We start from the raw sequence: 27552 nt of genomic DNA, 5'->3' as shown, positions 1-27552 counted from the left end.
AATATTGCCAAAGAAATAAAAGAAAAAAATGAAAAAAAGAGAGAAACTTAACATAGAAACACAAAGCCTGCAAGATTGATTTTTGTTTTTTACTTTTTTGTTTAATGGAAAGTAGTTATTATTACTTCTAGTTAAGGTAGTAGTAGGTAGGAGGTATGAGATACACATATTTATATTTATATATATATATGTAGAAAGATAGAGAAGATGATTATAAAGAGTGAATAAGACCAAAGGAAGATCAGTTTGGTTGGTTGGTTGGTTGATTGGTTGGTTGTATGTATATATATTATATGTATATATATGAGGTGGGTTTCTTCAATACGTTTTTAAAAAATAAAAAACTTCTTTTGAAGCACACTCTTTAGTTGTAGTAGTAGTTGTTGTTGTTGTAAACCGAAAATACGAAAAAACTATATCTTTATAATTAAGGTATTGTTTTATTAAATTTAATATTACAAATATTTATGAACTAAGCTGTAGCAAAAAATTAAAATAGTTTTGTTGTGAAGAGACTAAGTAACCTGAATATGGGAATTTATGATGACAGCGCGGTGAAATGAAGAAGAACAGAACTACTATGGGAGGTGTGTTTGTTTTTGTTTTATAACTGCAATGGTTTTTTTTTCTGGAATGGTAGTTGTTGTGTTAAGTGTTGTCAAAACAATAATTCAAATGACAATATATATCTATATAGTTTCCACTGATTTTCTTTAAAGACTTGTAGTATGTATAGAGCGCAGACGTTGTCCTTGGTTAATTAATGTAGGATTTCCCTGTGTCTTTCAAGGACAATAAATTATATTGTATGGGGGCTGGATGGATAGTCGATATTTTGTTTGTGGGGAGAGTCTGTGATTAAATTATTTGTAAAAAAATGAACGCTGAAAAAAAAGATAGAAATAATAAAAAAAAAACTGTGGTTAATAAACATCGATACATGATTCTCAAATATTTCCTTAAATCTTAATTTGATTCAAAACTCAATGAATTAATATAATTTGAAATATCCAATAAGCATATGATACTTTATAATGGCTGAGCTTAAATTTCGTTGATACCCTTTACCCATGACAGCCGGTTGTACGTACCGGATTGGCTCGATGGAGTCATTCATCGGCAAGGGCTGCCGCCTCAGTATACAACACACTGCTGGAACAACAAGGAGGAGACCACCGTAGCGCAGAGGTTAGCATGTCCGCCTATGACGCTGAATACCTGGTTTCGAATCCTGACGAGACCATCAGAAAAAAATTTCAGAGGTGGTTTTCCCCTTCCTAATGGTGGCAATATTTGTGAGGTACTATGTCATGTAAAACTTTTCTACAAAGAGGTGTCGCATTGCGGCACGCCGCTTGGACACGGCTATAAAAAGGAGGCCCCTTTTCATTGAGCTTAAAACTTGAATTGGACTGCACTCATTGATAAGTGAGAAGTTTCCCCTGTTCCTTAGTGGAATGTTCATGGGCAAAATTTGTTTGGTTTATTTGTTGCTGGAACAACAAAAACAACCATAGAAAAGGAGTAACTAAAACTTAATTTCCTTTCTATCATCTCGAAATGTTGCCATGGTCTTTAAGGTACATACAAATACAAAGTTTATGTGTCAATTATGGATTGCAATCTAACTTCAGTTGCTTGCCGTCGAGCAAATTTCTTATAGAAAATTCCATTTCTGTATTGAATTGCATGCTTTTTTACCATATACTAAATAGCTGATAAAACCAATATTAAATGAAACTGACAAAAAATTCCAAGTTTTTATTAACTTTAATTGTTTTATCTCCTGCGAGGCACTGCTGCCATCGGCACAGTCTTGGATTGATGGAAGCCTAGTATTGCCATATGGAAGATCATGTTACAGGGATGGATCAAAGCTAGAGGACAAAGTGGGTCTGGGGGTCTACATTGAGAACCCAGGGACTGAGATCTGTTTTAGACTGCCTGCCCATAATACGGTCTTGCAGGCGGAGATTCAGGCGATCACGGAATGAGGATTTGAGGAATGAGGAATTAAGGATTTTGTAAGTAGCACGGAATTCCTAACTTAAAAATTTCTCTTAGAGCTCGTCTCTTTCGAGCCTGTCGCTACTGTGGTACCACAACGGACTTAAAATTGTCTAAGTGAGTCTGTAAAGGACTGCCACTCTTACCTAACCTAATCTGCAACCGTAGGTGCAGAATTATGGCTACACAAACACATATTTTCCTGTCTAAATTATCTTCATGCAATTGTACTTTCGCCATTCTTGACATGCTGTAGCTTTAAAGCAGGAAAAATTCTCCAGACAGCCTGACCGTTTTGTCATGCATGTTGGCTCCCAATCTTCTTCATTCTAATGTCTGGCAATGTTCTGACGTAAATTTTATCAGTGTTGTTCTGCGCTTTTTGAATCATTTTCGGGGGCATCACAATGAAAGCTGATAGTGACTGAATTTGTTAGACGCGTGCCAGTATATAACCTAAGTTTAAAAACCCTAACAGCAGCAAACACAATTTATAAAATATATATTTTGAAGTTTTTTTTTTGTACGACGAATTTAAAAATGAATTGACTTATCAAATTCTCTTAGCTGGGTTGATGCGCCCACCTGGTAAATACGCCTTGGTGTATAGTCTTTGACAATAGTAATGACTTACTTTACTTTAATACATAACATGGCAAGAAATATTTTGGGAGAAATTTTACACTCTACAGCGACTCTTTGATTTGACAATTTTTTAAAAAAAGACTACTAAAATGTATCTGTTCAACATATTTAAATGAATATTCCAAATATTGCATTAAGTTTTTGTAAATTAAAAAAAAAAAATCAATTTTGTTCCACGGTGTTTTATATAAAATTTAAATATTTTGTATTAACTTACCACAACAAACTAAACTATGATATATTTTTTGTTTTGTTTAAATAATTATGCTGCTTATAAGCATATCGCCTTTGTTGTATTCTAGAAAGACTTTCGTTTGCTTAGGTTTGTTTTGTGTTTTTGTTTTGTTTTGTTTATATTAAAAATTACTTTTTAATCTTTGCTGTGTTAATGTGTGGTAAGGAAGTGTAAAATTAATATGGTTGATGTCTGGGTTGACGTCCTGTCCCTCTCTGTTTGCCTGACTGATAACCACCTCCGGCACCTAAGGGGGAAAAACATTACAAAAATGAGAAAGTTTTTGATTAAAACATATATGACACACTGCAAATAAAAATTTGTAAATAATGAAACACGCACACACATATTTTAAACCCTAACAATCAATTAGATTTAAACAAATTTTGAACCAAATACTTAAATTTTATTTTTGTTTCTATTAAAATTTAATTTTGACCGTTTTTCTAATACGTTATATTTTTTTTGTTTGTATTGTACCAATGTTTTCGAAATTTTTTTGTTATTATGATATGGGGAATTGTTTATACTACCTCCTTTGGGACCTCCTCTAGGTCCACCGGTACCCCGACCACCACCACCTCCAGGGCCATAACCGCCGCTACCACCATAGCCATCGTAACCTCCAGCATAGCCATAGTCTTATTGTGAGAGGTGTTAGGGTGTATTTGTATAATTGGTTTTGATTTTTTTTTTTTCGGTTTGATTCATTATATACGTTTTTTTTCAATTTAAATGGTTTTCATTAAGATATTAGGTTTTTTTTGTTTAACAAAGAAAAAAGCAAAAATAAAACAAATCATAAATAATTTATGAAAAATTTACGTTATCATCATTCTACTCGCTAACTTTGTAACTCTACTTCTTCACGTTTATTTCTGTTTGGGTGTAAAGGAAATTCGGTCAAAATTACATACGAAAATCTATAAAATATATTATGGTTTGATTTATATCAAGTGGGACATAATTAACACATGGCAACAAACTCAATGTTACCTTATCACAAACATTTAACAGGCATTATCGATTGTTTTGATCCCGTACTTTTCTTCAATATAGGCTTTGAAAGGCTTACCTTTTGTGTCGTCGCCATGTTAAAGATGTATTAAGTTTGGCTTGAGCCAACAGTCGTACCTATATAGAAAATTTATCATTTTTCTATATATCACCACATTTTTTTAAGATGCTTGAGAATACATGTCAAATTTGAATATTTGACTACGGCTGCCTAAAATTGGTATTATGAACAACATCGATGTAATTGCTTCTTTTTATAGATGGTTCATCTATTTCAAAAAACAAACACCTCTATATTGCACATAACACCACTGATATATGAACTCTAATTTTCGACATAATAAGGGTGAATGTTTATGGGAAACTTCCAAAGATAAGAACACAGCACTCCTTAGTAGGTGCCTGCCCCAAGTTTGCGATATCGTACTCGATCATTCGGGCCCGTATCTAACCAAGTTGAATATTAGATAGCTGTACTTGTAGCGCAGAGGTTAGCATGTCCGCCTATGACGTTGAACGCCTGGGTTCGAATCCTGGCGAGACCATCAGAAAAATTTTTCAGCGGTGATTTTCCTTTCCTAATGCTGGCAACATTTGTGAGGTACTATGCCATGTAAAACTTCTCTTCAAAGAGAGGAGGCCCTTTATCATTGAGCTTAAACTTGAATCGAACTGCACTCATTGATATGTGAGAAGTTTGCCCCTGTTCCTTAGTGGAATGTTCATGGGCAAAATTTGTATTTTTTACTTGTACATATGTATATAGGCTGTACGTATATACAGCACATCCAGTTCAAGCGAAAATTGTATGTCAGATATCAAACACAACAATGTTCTAGATAAATATTTAGTCTAGGTTGAAAAGAGGGTGCGGATAATGATCCACCCTATGCCACTATGAACATACACCTTAGCCAGCAATCGCCTTGTTGTGCGCTCTAAAAACTAACAAGCAAAAAGGTATTAAGTTCGGCCGAGCCGAACTTTGGATACCTACCACCTCGGGTATATATGTAAAACCCATTTCGTCACAATCCGGTGAAAATTGTATAACTTAAACACTCAAATTAGGCACGGACATTGAGTGGTCTAATAAATATAAGTCACTGTTCAAATTTTTACAACAAAATATTGGTCTTTTTGGCAGCTATATCCAAATATAAACCAATCTGAACCATATTAAGGTCGGATATTGGAAGGCTCAAAACAACTGTTTTAAATTTCAGCGAAATCGGATAAAAAATAAGGCATTTATGGGCTTTAGACCCTTTATCGGCAGATCGGTCTATATGGTAGCTATATCTAAATAAAGTCCGCTCTGAACCATAATTAGGTCAGATGTAGGGAGGTTTAAAATAACTCACCCCTTAAAAATTCAGAGAAATCGGGTAACAAATAAAGCTTTTATGGGCTTAAGGCCCTTTATCGGCAGATCGGTCTATATGACAGCTAAATTCAAATAGAAACCGATCTGAACCATAATTAGGTCAGATGTCGGGAGGTTTAAAATAACTCACTCCTTTAAATTTCAGAGAAATCGGGTAACAAATAAACCTTTTATGGGCTTACGACCCTTTATCGGCAGATCGGTCTATATGGCAGCTATATCCAAATATAGTCCGATCTGAACCATATTTGGGTCAGATGCCGGAAAGCCTTAAGCTACTCATTGTTTCAAATTTCAGCGAAATCGGATAAAAAAATCAGCATTTACGGGCATTCGACCTTTTATCGGTAGATCGGTCTATATAGCAGCTATATTCAAATATGGTCCAATTTGGCCCGTTCAAGAACTTATCTGTGCCAAATTTCAGCTCAATATGTCAATGTTTGAAAGCTTTAGAATGATAACAACAGACGGACGGACATCGCTAAATCGTCTTAGAATTTAACGATGATCCGAAATATATATACTTTGTAGGGTTGGAAATTGATATATCGATGTGTTGCATACGGAATGACTAAATGAATATACCCCCTATCCTACGGTGGTGGGTATAAAAAGTAACCAAGAAAAAACAAAACTAGTAGTTAGGAATTCCCTGCTACTTACAAAACCGTTTATGTTTTCATACCACTCCCCTAAGTTGGTTCATGTCTGGTATTGTGTTGCCACCTAAGTACCGTTATCTTCTAGTAGCGAAAGCCGGGCAATGACATAGGAAATGCTCCAACGTCTTATCTTCCCCACATGTCTTATATATGCTATCACTTTTGTAAAAGTGATCCTATGTATCCCGTTATGATACCAAAAGTTATACTGACCTCCTTCTTACTTCCTTTCAGTAATAGCCTCGTCCTCTCACGATCCGCATCGCCCCATAGGATTTTCGCCGCTGTCGCCCACTCTCTTAAATCGGACGCGTCGACCGGAAAGGCTTCGGGTTAACCAAGTTTATTGACGGCAGTTCTCTGACTTTCACTGCCAAATCGTCTGCCCTTTCATTCTCCCTTACTATGTTATGGCCCGGCACCCAAACGAGGCGGATTGTGCCATCCTCATAGAAGGCGTTAGTCTCCTTCTAACACTGCAAGACTTTTCGCAACCTTACCTTCCTGGTTGTTATTGCCCTTATGGCCATTTTACTGTCCGTAAAGATGATCACACTCGATGTTCTCGCGTTAGTACCACACCACCTCACGCATTCCGTAGTCGCCCTGATCTCTCCACCTGCAGGGCCGTATTATGGTAAGGCATTCTAAAATATATCTCAGTCCCTGGGTTCTCAATGTAGACCCAAGGCCCACACTGTCCTCTAGCTTTAATCCATCCGTATAACATGATCTTCCAGATAGTAATACTAGGGGGGTTCCGTCAATCCAAGACTGTGCCGCTGACAGCAGTGCCTCGCACTCGACCTCAAGTGTCGTCTCAGGTATCCAATCGGAAACCTCTCCCCTTCCTTCCAGGTTTCTATCGTCGCCTCTATTATACCGCGATGGTATGAGCTGCTCCCATCCTCAATTCATTCTCTCATCGCCTTAAGTCTCATAGCCGCAGTGGCTGCCGAACACATAATCTGTATGTCAATGGGTCTGATATATAGAATAGTCTACAGTGGCCTAGTGTGCGTGGTCCTCATTGCTCCGCCTATGCCAAGACAAAATGTTCTCTGTATGGTCCTTATGTTGCACTTTTTCTCCATAGCAGTCCACCAAACTACTGAGGCGTAAGTAAGTATTGATCTAATCACGCTCCTGTAGAGCCAGTGGGACTATCCTCGGATTCAGGCCTCATTTCGAGCCTACGACCCGTCTACATAGTGCCCAACAACTGTGAGCCTTGTCAGTACGCTCTTGAATGTGACACTTAAATTTCCTATCCAAGATCACTCCTTAGTGTTTGAACTTGTCAGATATCGAAATTGTTTTATTGGCCCACCTTCGTCTTCCTCGTGAACAGGCATATTTTATATGCCATATGCAAGACCCTTTCGGCCCTTCTGCATAGTTGGTTCGGATCCTTACCTCTCAGAAGTATTATAACATTGTCTGCATAGCAGACGGGTTCAAGTCCCTCCTCAGTCAGTACCCGTAATAGGTTATTTATAGTGGTCACCCAAAGGAGAGGCGATAAAAGCCCCCTGGGGCGTGCTCTGTGCCAGTTTCCTTTCTATACCGTTGGTCCGCCTATTTTGTTTTTAATCAAGTTGGAGATCTCAATTGTTACCCAATCACCACGAAATTTTTCACATATTACTATTATTTTTAGGCCGAAGACGCATTTTGGTAAATACACGAAATTTCAGGATGTTGCCAATGCCTCCATGTCCCTCCAGCCGGAATTGAAATGTTGAATTGTGAATTACATGTGGTGGTCACGAGTCGTATGTTGTATTTAGGGATAAACAGGAACTCCCCAAGGTGAGTTCATATGCATGGCACTGTTTAACCTCTATCTATCCTCTTTCCCAACTGCAGCTGCAACTCTCCAAAGAGGTGTCGCACTGCGGCACGCCGTTCGGCTATAAAAAGGAGGCCCTTTATCATTGAGCTTAACTTGAATCGGAGAGCACTCATGGATATGTGAGAAGTTTGCATTTTTGTCTATAGTGTCACTGAGAGTCGATGGCATAACGATTCCCAACCACTAACTAACCCACAAAAAAAAACTTGGTTTCACATTTGATAGCCTACAAGTGCTCCTGTATTTTGTGTCAAAGTCCGAAGGAAAAATTAGGTGATCCATTCTCTCTTTCCAGCAGGATTTAGGTTGCAGACAAAAACATATTGGCAGGACACACCAGTGCCAGTGTGGACTCGTAAACTGAGCGACTAGCTCTCGACGGCAGAGCGAGAGATTCAGGTCTATAAGCGGTAAACTGAAAACGAGTAGTATGTTCTTGGATGTCCGTCCATAGGACCCAATGATATGCAACCTCCTACCAAAGACCAGAGAAGTTCAGGCGCAGACCCTACCCCGACTCTTGTGCGATCTAAACGTATAACATTCTAACAGTGATAACGGCGCAGCAAGCTGTCGGTTTGTCTCAGGTATCATTCCCCACGAAAGTCAGTCAGTTTCTTTTCGTTATTTATCGGTCGGTAATAAATTGATGTTTTCCTTCGAGAGCTGAATATGAAAAGGGTCTAACCCGATTTTTATACCCAACACCACCACTGTCGTACAGGGTATTATAAGTTTGTGCACTTGTTTGCAACGCTAAGAAGAAGAAGAGCTAGACCCATTGATAAGCATACCGATCGACTTAGTAATTCTGATTCGATTTACCCATGTCCGTCTGTGAGTCCATGTATTCTTGTAATCAAAGTGTAGGTCGTATTTGCCATCCAATCATCACGATCACAATTTTGCACATATCACTTTTTGGCCCAAGGACGAACGCTATTGATTTTGGTAAAAATCGGTTCAGATTTAGATATAGCTCCCATATATATGTATCGTCCGATTTGCACTTAAATGGTCGTAGTAACTACAATTTTCAAACGATCTCCTCAAAATTTGGGACGAATTTTTTCCTGACTGATTTTAACATATCTACGAAATTTCATCAAAATCGGTTCAGATTTGGATATAGCTCCCATATATATGTATCGCCCGATTTCCACTTGAATGGCCGTAGAAGCTACAACATTCAACTGATTTGCTTAAAATTTGGTACGTATCGTTTTTTTTTTGCTGATCTTAATATATCTGCAAAATTTCATCAAGATCGGTTCAGATTAAAATATAGCTCCCATATGTATGTATCGCCCGATTTGCACTTAAATGGCCATAGTGGCTACAGTTTTCAACCGATCTGTACAAAATTTGGCGCGGAATGTTTTGTTACTGACCTAAACATATCTTTAAAATTTCATCAAAATCGTTTCAGATTTAGATATAACTCCCATATATATGTATCGCCCGATCTCCAATTAAATGGCCGTAGTAGATACAATTTTCAACCGATCTGGACAAAATTTGGCAAGGATAACTTTGTTTTTGATCCTAACATATCTGCTAGATTTCACCAAAATCGGTTCATATTTGGATATAGCTCCCATATATATGTATCGCCCAATTTGCACCTAAATGGACGTAGTTACTACAATTTTTAACCAATCTGCACAAAATTTGGCGTGAATTGTTTTGTTACTGATCATAACATACTTGCAAGATTTAATTAAAATCGGTTCAGAATTGGATATAGCTCCCGTGTATATGTATCGCACGATTTACACTTATATGAGTGTAATAAACACAATTTGTAACCGATCTTAATCGGTTAAAATTTGGATGTAGTACCCATACATATTTATCGCCAGATTTGCACTTATTTGACCGCAGTAACAATTTTCAAACGTTCTGTTTGAAAGTCGATTCAGATTTAGAAATAGCTCTCTTATACATATATTCTTATATATTGCCCGAATTTAAAATTGTAGGGTAGGTGTAGGGTATTATATAGGCGGCTCCGCCCGACATTTGCCTTTCCTTACTGATTTTTTTGTTACTTTACAGGAGAAGGGAAAAACTTGAATTAGTATTTTTTTGGTAAATCGTTATAAATCCGTTATTTGTAGTTGTATCGACCAGAAATTTAGAGGTATTTCATTTTGTCTTCCAGAATAAAAATAAAATGAGTTGGGGCCCTCTTTATATTAAACCATCGTTATGTAAATTTCGCAATGCTTGGTCAGAAAGCCCACTAAAATTTGCAGCAAAAGAATCTGTGAGATTTGGGAGTGACTGTGTTCTCTTGTTGGTTTCTCTTAACGATAAAAGACCACGAGACATTTTAATCGTAATGGAGTTACCGAGTGTATCCTTAGTTGGAAGTTATCTTTTTTTAATTTAATGATTTTAATGCAGGCACTTTATATAGGTATATACATCAGAAACACAATTATCAAAAATTTACCTTGTGCATGATTTCGCTTTGGTAGAAAATTTTTGCATTTATATCCATTAGTTTGTTCTGGCCGTTCTTAAATTAAGATTTCAGATTTCAATTTGGAACACACATTTATTGTTATGGGGAAAATAAAGATGAAAATCTTTTAATGATTGCCGCCGCCTCTTCCAAGCACAACATGAGAAACCAAAAGAGATGATTGTTTTATGTTTTTTTTCACTTTTATTTGCTCTTTTTTTTTTTAAATACATACACATGTGTCTAATTATAAGAATTTTAAAGGCATTTTGTTGCATTATATATATTATATATAAAAACAATGATAAGATGTTTGTTTGTTTAGTAGAGAAACTATTTGACATAAAATATTTGCGTTTTTCTGTTTCACCATTTTTGCAAAAACGAATTTAGGCGCTAAAATGCGGCCGGCGCTCTATTCAGAAACTCATTGTTTATTATAAAAAATATTTGGACTGCATCATCACTATCTCTCTCTCACTGTTTTCTCTTATTTAGCAAGAATTTTGATGCAAAACTTTCTCATGTTTTCTCAATGCATTTTGACAATATTTGTGATTTTGTACCTTATTTTCCACACAACAATTTAGCGTTCAAATGATCTTTGATCTTAAAGAATGGTGTTTTTGTTTTTTTAGGCAGAGCAAAAGGAGGGGAAGCGACGCGTGCTAAACTGGCTCGCGGCGTTCTCTCATTTTAACTTGTGCTGCTGCTGCTAATTCTCTGTGTGTGTTTTAATGTCTCACCTCACCATATATATATTTTATAGATATTTTGAAAGGGATTTGGTTTTCATGGTATATATATTATAGGTTTTTTTTTTTTGATTTTATCTCAACTATTAACGTTATGTGTTTTGTATTATTCAGAGTGTATGCTTTTTTCATTTTTATTTGATTTCAGAAAAACAAAAACAAATTGGTAATAAAAATTAAATTTATATCGTTATAAAAACAACTTTACTTGTCTCTTCTGTTGATATGACGACGTTTAGAAGGTTAGAAGTTAACGGAAATTCAAAAAAGAAAAACTAATGCTAATATGTTTTCATAAAAAAGGAAAAAAAAATAATTCAAGACAAAAATTATGTTTAAAACTACTACATAACAAAGTTAAACTAAGTATTACGATTAAAAATTAATTACGGAAAATTAACCACAAAACCAGGTTAAAAAGTATTAAGAAAAAAATTAAACTTATTTGGATAAAAATTTTAAGCGAAAACATTTGTGTTTTTAAACAATATTTTTGAAAAGAAGTATTCGGGGGGGTAGGTAAAGAATATAATAATTAAAAAATGGTGTGTTGTGAGGCGAAACATTTGAAAACTCGGTATTACAATGTTTTTTTTTTTTTTGTTTTTTGTTATATTGAAAGTATATATATATATATATCTATAAAAAAAAATAATATAACAAGTAATGAAAATGCTGTTATACAAAAGCAAGAAATATTCAAGACAGGGCGATATTACAATAATTCTTCTTGTATTTACAAGATAATAATTATCGAAATAACGGCTATTTCAATTCCTCTTTCATTATTTTTTATATTCAAACTTAAAATTTAAAAGGTTTTTTTTGTTCCAAGGAAATAAACATTGAGAAACATGCAAGGGAGTGTTATTTAAAATATTTAATTTAGTTGGTTTTTCGATTTTATAATAGTGTTACATAATAATGGGGTTTGGGTATAACATATACTTTTAAAATTTAATTAAATCAAAGATTATTTATAATCAATATAGTATAGACAAAAAAAAAATAGAAAAAATATTTAAAATTACACATATTTTAACTAAAGGGCACTGCTAAAAAAGAGTCAATCTGTTCAATAGACGAGATAAATAAGACTTATTTGGCCTTTTTCTGCGCCTTTATTTTCAATTTTTAACACCTTTTTTGGTTTTCCCTTAATGAACTGTGCCTGTTTAGAAATTAATTAAGAAATCTAATAAAGATATTTATTTAAGAAAAATGTTTCAAATCTTGTTTAAAATTTATTTTATCAAGCATTAAAAGTCAACACCACGCGGAAGTACCGATCAAAAAGCCACTAGCCAAGAAGAGGTTCAACCAAACCGGGAGGTTTAAATTGAGAATAGTAAACTCCAAATGCTACTAGGTTCAAACTCAAACTAAAAACAGTCGAATCAAACTAATTCAAACAAATTTGCTTTTAATCTTAATTTTTTGGTAGATTAAGCTTTTTAAAATTATGTTAAAATTCTGCGAACCATTGTTTTGGTTGTCTACCATATGAAAGAGGCATTTTGTCCCACTCTTCTTCTTCTTAGGCTTTTTGGAACATTGGTGTATTATTTTGTTTTCAATTGACGAAGTGTGTTCTTTCTAGTTTTTTTTTTAACAGCAACAACAAAAAAAACTTAAAACGCCGCAAACACGCGTAATTTTTGTTTGAAATTGAACGCTAAAAAAGTAAATATTTGCTGGACTAAGTAAATAAAATGTATATGCCTGCCTGTGTGTGTGTGTGTTGTTACGGTAAAATAGAAAAAAACGTTTAAGACTTTTCTTTTTGACAGATTTTACAACAATTGTCCCAAGGCAAATAAAAGGTTTTCTTTACTTTTTCGCAGTAAAAACTATGCTTCTCTCCCAAGACCTAATTCTTTTCTGGTCTTAATTTTGTGTATGTTGTGTGTGTGTTTATGTAGTATTCTTCAGAGATCTTAGTATTGCACTTTATACTTGACTTATAACTCGCTCAATTTGTTTAAGTCTCTCATTATAGGAAAAAAGCAAGTTCTTCTACAAAAAAATATATATGGTATGGTATGGGTTGTGTGTAATGTGTATAGTTTTGTTTGCAGCGGGTTGGTGGCATCCCTTTTCTGTAATAATCTTTATGAAATTTCTTGGAAAATAAGAAATTATTTCTTTGTTCGTAACAAACAGTAAACGTTTTACAATTTCTCTTTGCAATCTCCTCCTATGGCACCCCCGCTGCTTTTATTCATCATATATAAAACAAAAAAATGTTTCATGTCTAAAACTCTTCTTGCTGCATAAAAAAATATATGCTCGCATTGCTCTCCTTTCTTCTTCATTCACTCGCTTACTAGAATATCAAATATGTCCTATATTGAAAAAATATGTTATAAAAAAAATTATAACATATAATTCCTCTAAAATGTGACCACTTTCTCTTGTCAAAGTGGCGCAAAAGGCTTTTTTGTTTGTTTGTTTTTTTATTTGGCTTTAAGCCAAATGCTTATGGTTATTATAATAAATATTTATAAAATAAATAACTATGTATATTAGGGATTTTTGAGGGTTATTATGTTGGTGTTAAAGAGCAATAAAATTGCTTTCATGAGAAAAGTAAATTCAAAGTTTTTCTTGGAGAGAGACTACTAATAAGAAAAGATATAGGAAGTACATTTTTGGATTCGGAGATTAAAGAAAGGTGTAAGAAGACCAGCATTAAACGGTTTTAGACTGGAAAATTGTTAAATGTCCACATTTAAGTCTCCATATCACCTAAAGGCACTTCCAAGCTTGAAAGCTAATAAAAACTGTTTGGCACTCTGAGGTATGGTTGTACATATATATTGCCCTAGCAAAACTCAAAAACTCTCATTAATTGAAAAACTGAGGCCGAATTGCCGCATACATTATTGGGTGCGCTTTCGTATCTAATAAAATTTCATCTCGTTTTTAATGCATGTCAAACTACTTTTATATCCATTTTAATGTCTATTATTGAATGATCTATGAACGATCTAAATAATTCTCTTTCTAAAAAGAAATAAATAATTCACAATAGATATATTTCTTACGGGTTTATACATTCACGCTTGCGGTATTACCGGCCCTGACTTCATCAACATATATTGAAAATATATTCTACGAAATAGCTTGAAACAGTTAACCATCTAATCAATCCCATGGCAGCCGGCTGTACGTACCGGATTGACCCGATGAAGTTCTTCAACGGCAAGGGCTGGCGCCTCAGCCATACTGTTGATCCAATAAAGGCTTTATTGTGAATAATTGTTCGGCAGCAGTAATTGATTGTGGCGACTATTGTGATTAATGTCATTATAAACAAAAGGAAGAAACAAAACTGGTTACAATGTATAAATAAATAAGTACAACTGGTAGAAATATTTGACCAGATATACCAATTCTGTATTGGTTTATTTTTCAATGACTTTTTTCAACTTTTTGTCCAATTTTCCTATTAGGGGGTTGTTTACTCCTTATAGTTATAGAATATATTTTCTCAACCTTAGATTTAAATTGTTCAAAAATCATATGATCAAATGTAAGAATTTTGGTATAAATAAAATCCTGCCTATGGGCCTATTATATAAGTTTTATAAACATACACAGCTTTGCTATCCCTCTATATGTATTTCCTATCTTTTCTTGTAATTTTTTCTCCGCAAATTCTTTTCTACTATTTTTCTCTTCTTTTTCGCTCTTCATATTCTTTGCCTATTCTTTTTGTTTTCTTTTTTGAGATACGCGTTGTATAAATTGGCACGTCTCTGGATTATTAACATGATCGTCCATCGAAAATAATCAAAACACGCCTCGATGATTAGTTTTATATATGTTTTTAACACACTATAGCTTCGTCAGTTCACGATGTTTTGTTAAAAAAAATCGGATTTTATTACTTTTACGTTTACGTTGGAAATGATGCTCTCGAATTTTTTCAATTTTAATTTTAAGCAATATTGAAACAAGTTTGGTTTTTTTTGTTTGTTTTAATTAAAACAAAAATTATATGATACGTGTAAAATATAAGAGTATGTATATTAATTTCTAAAAAAAACTTTCATTACAGGAAAGAAAAATAATTACGTTTTGCTTTAAACTTGTCTAAGATTTGTTTTTGTTTTTCTTCTAAAATCAAACAAAATGTTTAAAGAGTACAATGTATATATATATATAGGTTTGTATATATAAGATGAACATCTCTAATCAAATATCAAAGAAAATAATAGTAATCATCATAATCATCATCAGAATATTGAACAAATTAAGGGGGTGTGGAAGTAAGGACTAACCGCTGAAGACGACTACTGCCTTTAGGTTGTCAACAACTTCGTTAGTTTGCAATTATTTTTAGGAATTGGATTTGTTCCTCTTCTCTACTATTGTGTGCGTTGGATTTGGTTATGGGGGGATTCAGATTTTTCCGTTTTTGCTTGTGTGGTAGTAGGTGGGGCATGGCATAGATGATGTTTTTTTGTCTGTGTCTCTTAAAATGTGACTTTCTGGTTTGGCGTTTTTCTTTTATACAACACATTAACTTTCTTCATTTTGTTTGCATAGTTTGCATATGGTTCTAAAATAAGTTTTTTAAAAACTTATTTGAATTGCTGATAATTACTATTATTTTTGTGATAAGTGCTTGGGTTGTTATTGTAAAAATTAGGAGAATTTTGTGTATTACTACTATTATAAGATGTTTGGTATTTACCGTAGCCATAATCGTAGCCATTGTAATAGCCACCACTGTAGTAATCGCCGTAACCAGCATCATAGCCGTAGTTACCATAAGAGGGGTATGCGCCGGGACCACCAGACCATTGATGTGCATAACCTATCAAGGAATAGGTATAAAAAAAAACGATACATTAATTTCAATGAAATGCATTTACGGAAAAATACTAAAATCGGCAACACATTTTTAAAAGCACAATCCATGCACAATGAATATTAACCCAGCTCTTTCAATGCTTAATTAGTTGTAGTCATTCATCTTTTGAAGCCCTCGATAATCACATATTCTGAGGAAAGAAGCTCTCACATAAAACATTTCCCATTAAAAAGGTAAAGAAATGAAAAATAATGGTCAAGGAAGTAATAAAAAATTTACCTAGAATTTCTGTATAGTATTTTTTATAGTACCGAGGACCTTTAAAACTTGTGTCATACAAATTCAGCAACACTAATAGCCTATTTCTCGATATCGAAACTGAAATGCTTGCGAATGAAAGACAGCCACCTCCCAGCATGGGATACCTATGAGCACCACACAGCTTGGCTTTTTTTAGCTCCGATCTGTGTGGTGTTCATCGTTATCATGAGAAGTTCAGCTCAAAAATAAACTTGATGGATATTTGAGCATATTTCTAACATGGATGTTGTAAGCTGGAATATCCGATAAAAAAATCGCCATCCTGTAGGTGATATACATATATGATGTTATACTGGTTCATACAATAGAAACATGGTAGCGCAGAAGTTAGCATTTTCGCTTATGATGCTCAAGGCCTGGATTCGAATCCTGTTGAGAACATCAGAATTTTTTTTCCTTTGGGTATCCCTCTTAACCCTCCGGCGGGTGAGATGATCCCTGGGGACTTTTTCAAGGTCAATGGGGACCTTGTTCAAAAATTCAAAATTAAAAGTACAAGGTCCATGTGGATATGAAGAAAAAACCATAATAAAGTCGGAACATGCCACCACAAATAAAAAAAAACTTCTATCTATTAGCTTCAGTAAAAACACACCATTCTCTTTTAGAAATAAATATGGGGCCTATTAACACTTGATACACAGTGTTCAAGACATGGAAAGAAAACTGTTGGTTTTTTAATATAGTGAGGTAGAGGGTACCTTTGAATATTTTTCTGAAAGAGGTATAGAGCGCACTCCGAAGAGCCGCAAGTTCAAAGTAGAAGTAACGTCAACAATAAATGAAGAAGCAAAAGTTTATGGGTTGCTAAACTTGGGTTTATAATCGAATGCAATATACTAAAAAGACGTATGCATCAACTTATTTGTACTATTTGGACTTGATGAACAGATAGCCGATGATTAGAACATCAGCATACTATTCAGATCATAAGGAATGAAAACTGTTGGTTTTTAAATATAGTGTGGTGGAGTGTACCTTCGAAACTTTCTTGTTAGAGGTATAGAGCACACACCGAATAGCCGTAAGTTAAAACTAGAAGTAATATCAACAATAAATGAGGAAGCAAAAGTCGATGGGTTGCTAAAGTTGGGTTTATAATCGAATGCAATATACTAAAAAGGCGCATACATCAACTAGTTTGTACTATTTGACTTGATGAACGTATAGCCGATGATTAGAACCTCACCATACTATGTCCAGATCATAAGATGGATGACCTACTGTGCAAAAAAGGATGACCTAATGTGCAAAATCAGGAGTATTAAGTCTCTTTCCCATAATTTCAAAATATTATCCAGTGTATTGTGGGAGAGATTGAGATCTAAATTCATTAAAATAATAAGGCGCCACCAGGGCGTCGTCAAAATCTGTCAAACTCAATCTGTGATCGATCCTTCCAACAAAACAAATTGACATCTTGTTGCGCACGTTTCGGGAGTCCCAAAGGTGAAGACATTAAGATATGTTTGAGTTAGGTATTTTTGCTATTAAGACTTTGCATATTACGGTATTTAAAGTCTAATACCGGAGGATATAATTCATCATGCCGATTTATCCGTTTCGTTTGATTATATTATTAATTTTGAAAACTATTACCCTTTCTTTGCCAAGCGGTAGGATGAATACATATTTTGGCTTAAAGAAATATGTGTGCATAATAATTTTCAATTATGTTAAAAACCTGTTGGTATTACTCACCACCACGTCCGTAACCACCACGTCCTCCTCGCATACCACCACGACCGCCGCGTCCGCCCATCATCATCATTTGATTTTCTGGTTTGGGTGTGGCACGCTTAACATCTACTTCCTTTCCGGAAATTTTTTGTTTTGGTGTCTTTAATAATTCAGTTACAACTTGTTCCGAATCAAATGTAATGAAACAGAAACCTTTGCGTTGCGACTTTTGTTTGTCGAAAGGCATTTCTACGTCCACAATCTGAAAAAAGGAAGAGAAAACAACAATGGAGTATATGTTTGTATGTAGTACACAAGGGATTTTTGTGAATTCACGGCGGATTTATCACTTACATTGCCAAATTGACCAAAGTAGGTCTTGATTTCATCATCGCTGATTTCAGTTGTCAAACCACCGACGAAGATTTTGCCATGGCGGGCTTTAGCTTTTTTGGGATCAACCTTCTTATTGTTAATGACATGTTCACCGGCTTCATTTACTTTGTCAATGGCATCTGTTGTTGCAAAGACAATGAATGCAAAACCACGAGAACGTCCAGTCTGTGGGTCAGTTTTAACATTGATGCTTTCGATTTCACCAAACTTGCTAAAGTGTTCACGGAGTTCCTCTGAAAATACAAAAAGAATTTTTCTTATAAATATTGTAATATGGGCAAGTGGTTTTATAGAATACTAAAGTATTTAAAGAAATAGTTGTTAAAATCACTTGTTAAAGAAGTAAAATTTGTGAATGTTCAAAATCTTTAAGGAAATTAAACTTCTACAAGTGAATGACAAACACATAAGTCTTTAGCATAGCTTATCTTCTAATCGTACAGAAGACCTCGGGCCTGGTCTTAAGGAATCACTGCTTGTTCCCCTTGTGGTTGTGAAGTTGTTCAAGTTTCTAAAGCTCTTTTGTTCTAGAGTTCTCCGTAGTACTTTTATTAGAACTGCTATGTTTCAAAAGCATTACAGGGGATGCAGCTTAATCTCGTCATAATGTATAATTTGTACATTCCATCTTATCTTTCTATTTAACAAGCATATAACGCAAAAATTTTTTTTTCAATTTTCTACAATTTGCTAAATTTTGATAGAATTTAAATAACAGCAGACAAAATAACTGTTATTATAATTGTGCTTTAAAAAAAAGACGCCTAAAGTTGGTAATTGTTTTTTTGAATAAATAGCAATTGCCTCAATTGTTATTGTTGAAGCCACATCAACTGTTCTTCAACAACACTGCATCCACAGCGCCATCTACAGAAGTAAATACAACTAAGCTGACTTAAATCAGATGGCAACAACGCGAATTGTCATTTGATCTTAACTTGTATGCTTTTCAGTGTTCATTTGATTTTTGCGCAAGTCCGTCTGTCACGCAAATAAAAATTTGTTTTATAATGAAAATTATTTTGTTTATTTTGTATTATTATTTTTAAATTTCCCTCTCGATGGGGCGAAGTTAAACATGATTAGATAAGGCTAGCCATCGATTATAATTTTTTCTTGTAAATGTTTTATCCAAATGTTTTTGACTTAGTAAAATTAAAAATAAATAAGTGCCAATGATTTAATTTATCTTATGCATTGCGAAATTCGTTTTTACGAGAGAAACAATAAATTTATCAATTTTACAAATCCTTATAACTTTTTTTAGGTTAGGTAAGAGTGGCAGTCCTTTACAGACTCACTTATACAATTTTAAGTCCATTGTGATACCACAGTAGCGAAAGACCAAGGCTTCTGGCGGTAATCGAACCCAAGCCCCCTGCACTGGTATTCCAAGCACGATACCAACTCGGCTACTGGGGCGCCCTATAACTTTTTTAGTTGTTTGAAATTTCTGTGGTGGTTGTAAATGTTTTGTCTATATGGAAACATAGTCCGATGGAGCAAACTCGCCACAATTCACTGCTCAAAATTTCACCAAAATCGGGTATAAAATTGGTCTTATACGGTTTCAAGCTCATATATCGAGAGATCGAATATATAGCAGCTATATTGCAAAACGATCTGCACCATATTTCGGGAGGATGTATAGGAGTTTAATTTGTGTAGCTCACCGCATTAAATTGGAGCAAAGTCGGGTAATAGATATACCATTTGTTGATGAAAGAATTTCAATTTGAAACTTCTGTATGGGTTCTGTTCTTAAAAATAGTCGGATCTAAACAATACTCGGTATGGAACTAAACCCCGTTCACTGTGTCAAATCTTAGCGAAATAGTGTATTAAATGCAGCTTTTATAGGCCCAAGAATTAAAATTTTGGGATTGGTCTATATGTGGGCTTCATTAAGATATAGTCCGATCTAGACCTTATTCGGCACGAGTTCCAGAGACCTAAGCGTAACTCAATGTACCAAATTTATCAGGTAATAAATGCGGCTTTTAAAAAGCCTAAGACTTAAAATCAGGAGATCGTTTAATATGGAGGCTATATTAAGATATAGACCCATAGTTAGCACTGAGGTTGGAGGGACTAACACAGTTCACTGTGTTAAATTTTAATTAAATCGGATAATAAATGCGGCATTAATGGGATTAAGATCCCAAATCGGCAGATCGGTCTTTATGGAGGATATATAATTATAAAGACCAATTTGGACCATTTTCAGCACGGATGTCGTGTTTCTTTATTTCAGCGAAATCGGGTTAAGGAGATGGGCTTAAGACATTTAGTTGGGAGATTGATGTAGGTCAAAATATAGTCCATCTTCTAACTTAACCTACTTATGACCAAAAACAAAATCTGTGCAAAGTGTCAGCTCAATATCTTCATTTTAAGAGACTGTAGCGTGATTTCATCAGGCAGGCGGACATGGCTAGTTTTTCTTATATCTTTACGACAACCAAGAATATATACGAGTATACTTTTTATGGTCGGAAATAAATATTTCGATGTGTTGCAAATGGAATGACAAAATGAATATACACCCGTCCTTCGGTGGTGGTATAAGAAATGCAGTTATGGCGATAGGCCTACTTCTTTGGACAACAGCTCTGAATTTACATTTCTGCGTCAAATGGTTGTAGAATAAAAAGAAAATAAAGAGATATACATATTCAGAAAAAGATAAAAAAATAAAAGACAAATTACAATTCAAAATTCTTCTTTTTTTGTTTTTCTTCTTATTATTATTCAAATGCCCTATAAAGCACACATATTCCTGATTGCTGTGATCCTCCAATCTGTTTGTCAAATGTAAGCAAATTGTCGAACAAGTAAGGCTAACAGTTAAAAATTGTGCGGAAATATTTCCTATAGATTAAGTCGGTGAGTATTGTAAAGCTCAACGGCAGTGGTGCAAAAATGGACCTTTGACCATTTGAATCAGTCTGGGCGTTATTTACATGAAGTTGTTTTTAAAAGTTAAATGGCAAAAATCAATTCATCGACCCCAATAAATCTAAATCTACTCAGCAGAGTAGATTGCATTATTGAGACAAGTTCTGGCGTTAACTAGGTGCTATTTAATCTTAAATATTTCAATTTTGTAATTTTTTTCTTTCTTTCATTAAGATTATTGACTGTTTTCGAGTAGCAACTAATTGAGCATTTCAATTTTCACCTAAACAATAATATGAGGTGTTTAAGCCAATTTCCGTTAAACAAGATTTAGAAATATAAACATCCAAGACTACCTTCTGAATGATAACGTGAATCACAACAATCTAAAGTCAGGGGTCGAATAACCGCATACATGAACGAATAAAATCGTTCGAAATGTCTCTATTGTGAATTATGTATTTCTTTATTGCAAGGGTTTTTTTTAAGACCGCAAATGTTTAATTCGATCATAAATTATAATAAGAAATTACATTAAAATTTATGAAAAATTAGTAAACAATAATTAAACGTGAAATAAAAGTTTATTCTATACAAAAGCACACTCAATCGCGTATGCGGTAGTCCGATAGAGAGAGATTGACAAGGGCATAATTATCTTTAATTTGAAAGACCGATTATGATTGCAAACTACTACTACAAACTAAATGATACTAAATTCTTTGTATTCTACTTCTAAGTTTTATTTTGTATTATTTTTTTCTATGTTATGGTAAAATCATTCATTGTAAATAAAAAGTTAAAAAAAAAATATATATACATATATATAAATTAAAAATAGTGCCAACTTACTTTCCGAAGTTTCCCAGCTTAAACCGCCAACAAACAATTTTCTGTAAATTAAAAGTAAAAAAGAGAAGAAATTATTACATTAGTAACCGTGTAACCACATTTTGTTATTAATAAAAAAAATTTAAGTGTGAATTCAACTTTTTAAATTTGTTTTGAAATTTTTACGTTAAAATTATTTTTCAAACGTTAAAAATTTTTTGTACAAACACGATCTGTTTTCAGCAGAGAAAAAGAGAAAACTTACAGAAGTTAAGGAATTTTAAAAAATATTACCAAATATATTTCAAAGAGCAACAAGAGAGAGATATATATTTCGTTTACGAGTCGAGAAAAGAGGATGGAATGTTGTGGCAAGCAAATATTTATCAATATAAAAATATCTGTAGTAAACAAGATTTAGTCAATATGATATGTAAAATACGGAATACGGCTTGGTTCGATCAATCAATCTTACGTTAAATTTAAAGCAATCTAGACAATCATACAGAAGGCCAAAAATTTGTCAAATGTTCGTTAACGTCTCTGAATATTCGAAATTGTTTAAACACCGTTATCATTTATTTGTAGGCTTTCGTAAAGCTGTGGGTTGAGAGAGCGGGCGAGCCATCGAGCGAGCGAGAGATTTTTGATCAATCAATGTAAGAGCATTTTTAATAAAAATCGGTAAAACATAAGTTCGTGGAAAATATACAACATTTCTATAAATCAAGAAATTATTAATCCAATTCTTTTTTATTATTTTTTTTTTCATAAACTAGAGTAATTTGTGTATTTTATGTATGCTTTACTATGATAAATACCATCGTCTTGCATGGAGAGGCGGTGGGTGGAAAAGCATTGCCGGTTGATTGCGGTGGCGAGGGAGATTCCGTCCGCCTCCTTTATAACATCCATGTTTATCCGCGATCCTTTTGTATACAGCGAAGCAACTGCAATCGAATGCACCCATCGTCTTCGTCACATCTTCATGGGGTTTAAGATAAATTGGTTCCGCACATCTTGATGACATTTGTAGTTGTTGTTGATAAAGTATACAACAGTCTCCACACTTAGAAGCTACTAGAGGTTTGTTATTGGCTTATAGTACCTGCCGGAGAGGAACAAGATTAGTTCGCTCAAACACAACAGGAAAATTAAATATGTTGTTTATAAATGTTGTTGTTTATGTGTGTGAAAATATAGCTGAACGCTCGGCTTTTCTAATCCATATTAGAATTTGTTTTCTCTTATAAAACATATACAAATGCATGTTGATTTCTATGGCTACAGTAGCCGCCTTCCTTTTATCCAAACAAATATAAAATCTCTGCTCACGAATATGTAAACTTTCCATAGCTGTATCTTTTTATTTTCAAATATTTTATCGTTTCAATAAAGGTTTTTACTCTTAAAGCTAAAACAACGATTGGATTGCATTTTCTTAAAAATGATATAATTCTTTCAATTATATTACATCTACATATAATATATTAGGCTTTTGAAATGAAAATATATGTATAAAAAAAACAAGGTTTTGTTTTTGAAATTGTTTACTTTATTCAATAGAAACACGTGTAATTTACGTTAACAATATTATATTTTTTTTTAATTTAATAAATATATGTACAATGTTGTATGTTATAAACTAATTTACGTATTAATAGAATATTTGTAGGTTTATCTATAAAAATCCAATCATTGCTAGGCGATGACAATCTCACAAAAAATTACTTTATACGGAAAAAAATCATAATAAATAAAAACCAAAACAACTGAAAGGTAAGAACAAACAATAATGTCTAAACATATCTGCAATTAACATAAAACCCTAACAAACCTCCACTTTTGCAATAAAATATAATTATTTTGAATGAATTGCAACTTAATTAATTGCACAAAGAAAATATTAATTATACAGTTATGTTCTCGCAATTTCATATATCAAGAACTATATAAATTACAATCTGGTTGATATTCCTTTACCATGTTTTCCCTGCAATCAAACATTCAAATTCTGTCAGATTGACCACGTACCTACAGGTGGCAGAAGAGCCCAGTGGAGTTTTCCCAAACACAAGGGATTATCTATATCCTCCATATAAAAGATGTATTTACGTTCTGTCAAATAAGCTTCCCCACATGCTTATTGATTTCCAAAAGCTTTAAGTCTTGAAAGATTCCAGATCAGACTATTATGAAATCGAAGAATAGACTTGAAACTCACTAGGAAATTTGGGTTATGAAGTACAAGTCAAAGGACATCCTGTCAAGGAACAGTGGCAGAATTAATCTATGCAAATTGTGTGCTTTTATCTTCGCCTTACCAAAGGTTGCATATTAAATTATATACAATAACTCACACTCTTAGCTTTTGATTTTAAGATGAGTTTAAACATGCAAAACTCGTAAATTTTTACAGCACGGGCTTCAAATATCGAAAACACAGATATTCCATTTTCTTTAAAGAATTCCATGACAGCCGGTTGGATTGACCCGATGGAATCTCTCATCGGCAAGGGATGCCGTCTCAGTGTACAACACACTGCTATAACAACAATGGATATTCAACAAGGTTAATATACTTCATATACGTTTCTTACAACCTGAAAATTACCATCCAGAGAATTACCCCAGCATTCGAATTTGTGGACCGCAACAATCTTGCTCCAAAAATTTTGCTTTACAAGAATCGTTACCTCCACATGCTATAAGTGGCTACAACTGCTACTACCATCCAGAGCACCTTGTCTCCCTGATAAGGCAAAGATTAAACACACCTCTTCATAGCGATGTTTCGCGCGGTCGAAAGACTCGGGCATGCCGCAGATTACTATGAGCAAAACATTGAAATTTTGTTTTCTGTTCTATGTGAGCATTTTAATCTAAGACCCACTTTCAGATCTTTGAATTTCTTAGTATAAATCATAAATAAGGCGATATGAGAGTTGTGTATTAATAACACAGATGGTAAATCAAATAGATCCCTCATATATAATCCCTCTCAGCCAAAAATGATTTCCAAGTGCAACCATTAGATATTCTTCTAACAATTTAAAAATGTTTTGAAAAAATAATTTCATGTTTATAGAAAAAAATTTTAAATCCAATGAAAACTATCTAACCCAATTTCATAGTTCATTCGCAAAATATTTGTTTTTTCACAGTACGCTAAAAATTCGCTCTTAGCTTATTTCGAATCTTTACACTTGCCAGTTCTGCAAATCTGATATCTCTACATTAGTAGTTAACATCTAGTAGAACTAACGGAGACCACCGTAGCGCAGAGGTTAGCATGTCCGCCTATGACGCTAAACGCCTGGGTTGGAATCCTGGCGAGACCATCAGAAAAAAATTTTCAGCGGTGGTTTTCCCCTCCTTATGCTGGCAACATTTGTGAGATACTATGCCATGTAAAACTTCTCTCGAAAGAGATGTCACACTGCGGCACGCCGTTCGGATTCGGCTATAAAAAGAGGGCCCCTTATCATTCAGCTTAAAACTTGAATCGGACTGCACTCATTGATATGTGAGAAGTTTGCACCTGTTCCTTAGTGGAATGTTCATGGGCAAAATTTGTATTTGCATTGAACTAACGTTCTGTAATAGCCAACTAAAGATTGGTTCTATTCGCTTTTCGCTAACGAAATGCTATTTTACTAAAGATAATCGTGAACGAAATTAATTTTTCATACAAATTATAAATTTTCCTGCAAGAAAGAGTGAGAACTTTAAACTAGAATCGTTACAATAATAGGTATCGAAAAAATGCTGGAACATAGAACCAGCCTTAAGGAAATTTACCTACGTAAATTTACACCATTGAGGAATAAGTAAAAATTTATAGAAAATACTTTTTGCCATGAAAACATGACAAACTCGAAAGTTTGGCTTATATTGGGCATAATGGAACGTTTGCATATCGTTTATACCGGAATCTAGATTTTTATTTATACCTAAGAATACTTGTTAAAACTTCTTAAATTTTGTCGTAGAATGGAATTTTGCCGTACAACATGAATTTGGGCAAGAACATCTGCGAATTTTGAATTTTCTGAAGTGATAAATAACCTTCTTAATGCTGGCGTGATTTATGAGGTACTGTGCCATTTAAAAAAAAAACCGGTATGGCAGTCGCACTGCGGCCGTTGGACTCGGCTATAAAAAACGAGGTTCTTTATTATTGAGTTTAAACTTGAATCAGACAGCACTCATTGAAATATGAGAAGCTAGCCACTGTTCTTCATTGAATATTTGGGGGGAAAACATATTGCCATCGCGACCAGCATATGTTTATGTATTTATAATTTGGAATAATTCATTCCTAGAAGAATGTCGTGTAGTATGCTATTCCATATTGTTATTAAGCTCATTGTTTGAAGAAACTAATGGTAAGGGCTTATTGCTTTTTATACTACCGCTAAATATGCAAAATAATTATTCCAAAGGCATACAATTACCACCAACCAATCTGGCCACTCTTCCAAAACAAAAAAAGTATCTACGGCAGTGGCGGCGTCCATTTTTCACACATATACACACACACATACATACTTGCATACAGAATAACAAACAGCGGCCGGTGAATGCTAACAAAAATGAAGAGAAAGCAAATGCAAAACAAAAACGATGATGACAAATCAGTAAATAGTAGCAATGCGGACCGCCATTTTGAGAATCGATAAGATGTACAAGAAAAAAAATACGAAAGAGCGTATATAGTACAGAAAAAGTCAATGAGAAAGAAACCAAAGCACGCGGGTTCAAATGAAACGAAATCCTTAACCTCACTTTTTCTTTAATACAGATTAGGAGAAATAAAATTGGCATCTCAAGCTACAAAGAAAAGTTGCAAATTAAAAATGGGAAAATATTTAACATTTGCGAAAAAAACCAAATACAAACAGAATAAAAATGGCGCGTTTTGTTTTCCAAAAATCAAAGTACAGTTGAACACAACTTGGGGGGACACATAACAAGATACCTTTAATAAAACCACAAAAGGAATACATTTCATACGATGACCAAGTAAAAGTTCCGAATACCCAATTCACTATAATTCCAGTTCTTTTTGGGCGCCGTGGTAAATCTTCAATTTTCACCAAAAACAAACTGACTTCATTTTTTTCTTTACGTAACACTTGGAAATTTTAAGCTTAACACTTCAAAATGCTTGGTTCGTATATTAGAAATTTATTAAATACCTGTCGTCATCGCGTGCATTAGATTCATTTCCATTGGTACCGGTGCTACCTCCATTTTCTTTTTCATTAGAAGCGCTGACGTCTTGGGAAAAGTCCTCGCCATTCATTTCACAATCCTGGTTTTTATTATCGGCCATTGTGTATTGAAATTTATTTTACTTTAAAGTTAATGAATTGAATTTAGTTAAAACGTTTGCACTTTCTGAGAGTAAAAAAAAAACTGCACTATATACTTTTCTGTATTTGTCAAAGTCCGAATCCCAATTTTTGCGACGACACGAGCGGTAAAGCTGATGACTACAATGGCCGGAAAAGACAGAAAACGTGAAAAGACTAGCTGATGTTAAAACTTTGTTTTCAGGGCGCT

General features: G+C 34.1%; 1 protein-coding gene across 6 annotated transcripts; it reads right to left on the bottom strand.

Moving 5' to 3' along the window:
* Positions 1-420: 420 nt before the first annotated feature.
* LOC106083465 (RNA-binding protein squid) lies at positions 421-27521 on the bottom strand. 6 transcript variants are annotated; one of them, XM_013246496.2, is made up of 9 exons: positions 27419-27521; positions 27186-27343; positions 22006-22046; positions 18214-18488; positions 17881-18121; positions 15739-15861; positions 3421-3528; positions 2870-3134; positions 421-884 (listed from the first exon to the last, which is right to left on the bottom strand). In XM_013246496.2, exons 2-8 carry the CDS (start codon positions 27320-27322, stop codon positions 3064-3066), a joined length of 996 nt encoding a protein of 331 aa, XP_013101950.1. In that variant the 5' UTR covers positions 27323-27343; positions 27419-27521; the 3' UTR covers positions 421-884; positions 2870-3063. The 6 variants fall into 6 exon arrangements, with proteins under 6 accessions (XP_013101950.1, XP_013101951.1, XP_013101948.1 ...); XM_013246497.2 differs by having other exon boundaries at positions 2870-2959; positions 3020-3134; positions 27186-27510; XM_013246494.2 differs by having other exon boundaries at positions 27186-27510.
* Between the last annotated feature and the right edge of the window lie 31 nt (positions 27522-27552).

This window comes from Stomoxys calcitrans, chromosome 2, assembly GCF_963082655.1.
Source record: "Stomoxys calcitrans chromosome 2, idStoCalc2.1, whole genome shotgun sequence".
In the NCBI taxonomy this organism is placed as follows: Eukaryota; Metazoa; Arthropoda; class Insecta; order Diptera; family Muscidae; genus Stomoxys; species Stomoxys calcitrans.
Note: the sequence above shows the minus strand (reverse complement) of the source record. Positions and strands in the feature narration are given on the sequence as shown.

Excerpts from the sequence above, each read along its gene's own strand:
- LOC106083465 (XM_013246496.2), bottom strand. The coding sequence starts at position 27,322 with ATGGCCGATAATAAAAACCAGGATTGTGAAATGAATGGCGAGGACTTT. Across the intron at positions 22,047-27,185 it reads AATGCACGCGATGACGACAG|AAAATTGTTTGTTGGCGGTT; the intron begins GTATTTAATAAA and ends TTTAATTTACAG. Across the intron at positions 15,862-17,880 it reads TGGTGGTTACGGACGTGGTG|GTTATGCACATCAATGGTCT; the intron begins GTGAGTAATACC and ends ATTCCTTGATAG.